Source organism: Argentina silus, assembly GCF_951799395.1.
Source record: "Argentina silus genome assembly, chromosome: 1".
Classification (NCBI taxonomy): Eukaryota; Metazoa; Chordata; class Actinopteri; order Argentiniformes; family Argentinidae; genus Argentina; species Argentina silus.
The window spans coordinates 24,712,184-24,717,725 of NC_139655.1; the positions used below are offsets into that span (position 1 = coordinate 24,712,184).

Sequence of the window (5,542 nt, forward strand, 5' to 3'; positions counted from 1 at the left end):
CTCATGCTGCTGCCCAGCTACTGATTGGTCATGTAGGGGATAGCTCATTAATATGCGCTACAGCAACACTAGCAACAAGAGGGTAACCATAGAGACACTGCACCACTCTCTCTTTTTTTGACTTTCTCTCTCTCCCTCTCTCTCTCTTTTGTCAACTGTTTTCATCTCTCTCATTTTCTATCTCCATCTCTCCTCTTTCTCTGAACGAAGCGCTCGTCTGTAAAAGCAGCATGTTTATTGGCTGCTCAGTACACCTGTCACAGATGGCCCCGCCCCCCAGGCGTCCATCCAAACACAGCTGGTCGCCACGGCGACCCAGGGCTAAGATGACAACATCATGTCTTGTCAGACAGTGGTGATCTGGTCCACCACGCGCGTGCTGTCGTTCATCTCCACGCACTCCACTTCCTGTCTGAGCCCCTCCCCCCCGGGCCGGTGGCCGCGCGTCTTGGAGGGTGGGAGGAAGGTGAGGAGGGTGGGGAGGAAGGCGAGCGTGTGAAGGGCTGAGCAGCCGGCCGTCAGGGTGAAACAGCGGAAGATAGTGTGTGTGAGGTTGGAGCGCACGCACCCGACAGGCACTAGGGCAGCGCTGTAACAGATGAGCGTCTGCAGGGAGGGCACCCCATGTCTCTCCAGTGCCACTCGGACCCAGCGAGTCCTGCTATCCCCCCGGCCCGACGCAAAGCCACACAGCAGTGGTCCGCAGCAGTCCGTAGAATGCCCCAGGGCCGAGATCAAACATAATACTGACACACAGTCGAGTTCCACCCCCCAGAGAGTCATGAACCCCACCACCCCAAACTGGACTGAGACCAGGGTGAGCCCGAGCCAGACGGACACCAGCGGCTCCACCACGGCCAGAGAGGATAACCCTAACAGGAAGAGGACCGCCAGGAGGGAGTGTCTCAGAGGAGAGCTGACCGCGGCTGCGTAGCGGTCCAGGTAGACAAAGGAAGGGTTGAAGATGATGAAGCGGACACGCGACGTCAGCGAGAGGCGGCGCAGTGTGTCCAGCAAGACGGACATCTCCTCCCGTTTGTTCTCCGTTGTCTTGGCGACCAGGAAGACGCGGGATGCGGCCACCTCTGGCTCCTCGCCCTGGCCGAGTTCGTTGAAGATTATGTCGTCGGCGAAGTGGGCGAAGCGTGGCTCGCGGAGGAAGGAGAGGCGGAGCGTGCGGGTGAAGCTCTCCCGGGGTTGACTGGTGGACAGGTTGTGTTCCGACAGGTAGTCCAGGTAGGATTCCAGCCAGCTGATTCGTTGGAAGCCTTTGGCGTATTCTAGCAGGTCGCGCTGTACCGAAGCATTCCAGTAGGGGACGCTCTCGTAAACGTAAAAACCAATCACAGGAGAGTAGGCGCTGAAGTAACGCTGCTGGGCACGTGCGTACAACACCGTCCCCGTGTCCATGGCAACAAGAGCACTGGGGTCCGAGCCCTGGGTTACCTGCAGGAAGTAAGAAGAACATAAGGATAGCAGTGGTTCCCAAACTTTAAACAGTCATGTACTCCCTGAGACACTCTACATCCTACTGAGTACCCCCAGCAACACTACAATATTTTTTGTTTGTAATTCTGCTGCATAAATAAAAAGTAAACACACATATATATAGTATACATAAATTATAAATATATGAGACAGAATAACCAATAATTCCTGCTTTTTATTTGGATTTTAAAGAGGTGATCAGCACCTAAACTGACGCAGAACATAACACATAACAAGGTCAACAAAACTGGTCAGTAACAAACTGGACTATAGCCATAAACCGTACTGTACCTGTCAATTTGAACTGGGCTATATGGACTATAGTGGACTACAAAACTGTAAAATCTGTAAAAAAATAAATGAACACACATGCAATACAACCTGTATACCTGTATCGATAATTCTGTAAATATCCTAAATATCCAGAGACACATCCACTTTACTGTACATAGTACTATTACTTTACCCACTGTATACACACACATTGCACAGTTAGAAAAGGAGTTGGCAGCAGAGCATTTTGCTGCAAGTTGTACTTATACATTGGGCAAAATAAACTTGAACTTGAACACATAATGCCTCACCTCACCACAGATTAATGTGAGGGATGTGCTTGAATGGCCTCACATAACGCTGCAATGTGGGGTTGTATTGGAGACAGTTTCAGTCTTAGATCGTTTTCCCCACATAGTCTGTGCCTGTACTTTATCTTAGGGAAAGTGTTAGGGAAAGGGGACTAAACCATCACCAGTAGCCTACATTTAAAAGCTAGTTGTGCAGAGCACCACGACTTATTAAATCAGTCAAATGTGACTGGCTAAGCTTGGGGACCTGAGAGGGGGAATTTAAAAAATGTTGGAGTGGGGAAAGCGTACGACTTCCCTGATCTAAAGGATGAGGATTGGCTGTGAGACTTTGCTTTTGGAGCGGACTTAATGGGGCATCTGAATTAACTTAATGTGAAATTACAGGGGAAGGATGAGTTTGTGGAAAAATATTTGTGAAAGCTTTGGAAGCAGCTGCTTTTGCTCTACGAGTTCTAGCGAAAAGTTGTTAGCTCATTTTCCAACACTGGCAACGATGGAAGTCTTTCGACTGAGAGAAAGCACCAAATGATGCACAATTGGAACTGACCTACAACTCTACTCTGAAGGAGAAGTACAACACGCACTGAGTGAAACAACGTTTCCACATATGCGAAAACACACCCAGTGGATGCTTATGGAGATAGATTAATGCCAATATTATTGTAAATAAATAGAGTACAACTCACAAATGTGTACCATGGTCTGTGAACAAAAAAACACAAAGCACAAATATAATTTACTATCCACACACAAACACTTATTGATTTGTATTTGTAAACCAACATTTTAATAAATGCAAAATGATTTATAAATATGCTAAAGATGTGTGAATAAAAGTGTAGACAAGCCTATTGGGTTCGCAATTATACTGTGGTTGTAATTAATAATAATACTTTGTGTAGGTATCCAATCATTTCAATACTACAACACTTTAGTGTTAGAACTGTGGAATCTGCATTTGCAGGTCGGTGGATTTGTTTTCTTTTCTTTACAGAATTTTGTCGCCAACATTCTGTGCGTTCATTGAGAAAATTAAATGAATCTCAGTTGGCTATCTCCATTCAACTATAAAATATTTGCTCAACCCATTCTTTGTATCTGTTGGTTTGGTTACCTGACCGCGATGCACCACTAAAATTCTCTGGTGGAAATCCCTGCTTTTATTTCGTCACATTAAAAAAAACTAAAAAAAGTTTAGACATTTTCCTGTGTTTAGTTCGCCTGTTAAGCTGTTACCTATGAAAGGTTCACTGTGTGTGGACTCATTTTATTGTACTGAGTAAAACTTTGCTAAATCAAACATTTGTCAATGATCATCATTTCAGTTGACAAGCTAACCACTTTGCTAGCTGTAGAAAGACAAACAAGCATCTTTGTTAAAATGCCAGCTAGATTAATACTCACTTTGATCAACAATTTTTAGTAGATAAACAGCGATCATTGGGTTGTAATAGAGCAGGTAAAAGCAGCCTCATCAGCATAATTCATGTCTGGGATATTGCGCAATACACAGTGTTGCATGGATAGGTAAATGGTTAGGGTTTTAGGGTCGTACCAAGGACTCCACTTGGCGTCTACCTGTTGCAGAGCTGTCGTTCTCTGTTTATACGTTTCGACGACAACGACCAAAAATGATGTTGAGCAACAACGGAATGTTCATAACGTATTTGCGACTTGTTGTGTCAAAAGACAGTCGCCCTCTGAGTATAAAACGTAGTAAAGATCTATGGTATAAACCAAGTCAACGCGAAAGGACGTTTTGCAGAAGCCTTTCTAGCTATAGCTTCCGCCAAGATTAGAGATGGCCAACTGAAATTGATTTGTGGATCATTTCTCTATATATGCGGAATGTTAGTGCCAAAATTCTGTAAACAAATGAAAACAAATCCACAGACGTAATTTGATCCACAAATGCAGATTGGACATATCTAATGCCTTTAGAAGCATATTATTTAAAAGCCTTGTATTGACATTATTGGATACCTACACAAAGCAATGCTTTTATTCATAATGTTGGAAAGATGTTTGTCACTGCTTTCATTTTTATTCACACATTGTGACATTTGTTTGCACATGTAAGAGTATTTATTCACAAATCTTTAGCCATATTTACAAATCATGTTGTACTCTATTTATTTACAGTAGTATTCTCATTAAGGTATCCCCATGAATGCTAGTGTTATTCGGCTCCCCGTATGTGTACAAACAAACATTCTCTGTGATGACCTCTAACAAATCTGGTCACAGATCACGGTTAACAGACCATCATCTGTCCTCTGTACTGCGCATCTCTACGTCAAGAATGACATCAGACTTTGATGCTCTTGCTAGGAGGGGCGAGCAGCTGCATTGTTCACACTAAGGTAGAAATCAATATAGACACATACAATGCTGTCAGGGTAAGATTCAACTGTACAAAAGTGGTGTGAAAAAATAGCTTCTAAATAGCTTATGTTTCATGTTACTGCAGCCTAATGTTACACTTACTATGGCCATGGGCATATTCTGTGCATTAACCCGCTTTCAATTACTGGCCTGTAATTTTTTGTCCCAAAGATTTTCCCTTCCTGTTGCCGTTTACGATGTGAAAATCGCTCAACAATCTGCTTTCATACTTAGGCCTATTACTGGTCTTGATGGATAACAATGCTAATACAAATCATACATTTATGGTCAATAGATCTTCTTTTATGCATCGATCCACTTTAATGTACAGACCTTTTACAGACCCTAATAACCTGACACTTTATTTCATGTAATTACATGAAGGTATAAAGGAGGAACAAAGCAACATCCAAGCAAAGTAATGTATGTTTAATCCTGTCTTATGCTTGGTGTTATCAAAGATTTGGCAAAAATTGTGTGAAATAAAATGATACATATCTTTTCATAGATGCATGGCAGTATTATGCATCTTTATAATGTATATTCAGCTTAAATAATTGGGAAAAGGCGCTGGCTCATTGAAAAAAGCTGATGGTCCCAATTTACCTATCTTGACTTTTATTCCTGTAACTACACATGTGAAACTGCATAAACATAATAAGGAAATTGGAATCAAAACATTCCCTGATTTTGGCCCTTTTATTTATGTAATACCCAAATACAGTTATGTATCATATGTGTGTAGGTGTGTGTGTGTGTGTGTGTGTGTGTATGTGTGTGTGTGTGTGTGTGTGTGTGTGTGTGTGTGTGTGTGTGTGTGTGTGTGTGTGTGTGTGTGTGTGTGTGTGTGTGTGTGCGTGCGCGCGTGCGTATGTGTGTGTCTTACCTGTAGGAATCCCATCAGGCCAAAGGAGATGTAGACCAGATACAGCAGAACAACAAAGGGCTTAACGTAGGTGTTGGTGATCCAGTCTCCGTAGCAACGACGCACGCAGCCTAGCAACAAGTGGGAGTCCTCGGGATGAGGGTCGGGGCTTACCGGCGTTGGAGCATGTGTGTGCGGGTGTGTGTGTGTGTGTGCA

General features: G+C 43.5%; 1 protein-coding gene across 1 annotated transcript in view; it reads right to left on the bottom strand.

Moving 5' to 3' along the window:
- Window positions 1-345: 345 nt before the first annotated feature.
- ptchd1 (patched domain containing 1) overlaps window positions 346-5,542 on the bottom strand; it is a gene marked incomplete at both ends in the record, with an annotated part of 14,973 nt that continues 9,776 nt past the window's right edge. Inside the window, 2 exons of the mRNA XM_083670032.1 lie at window positions 346-1,446; window positions 5,347-5,542. The exon at window positions 5,347-5,542 is cut by the window's right edge and continues 517 nt beyond it. Of these exons, the coding sequence (XP_083526158.1) occupies window positions 346-1,446; window positions 5,347-5,542 (1,297 nt within the window). The remainder of the gene's footprint in view (window positions 1,447-5,346) is intronic.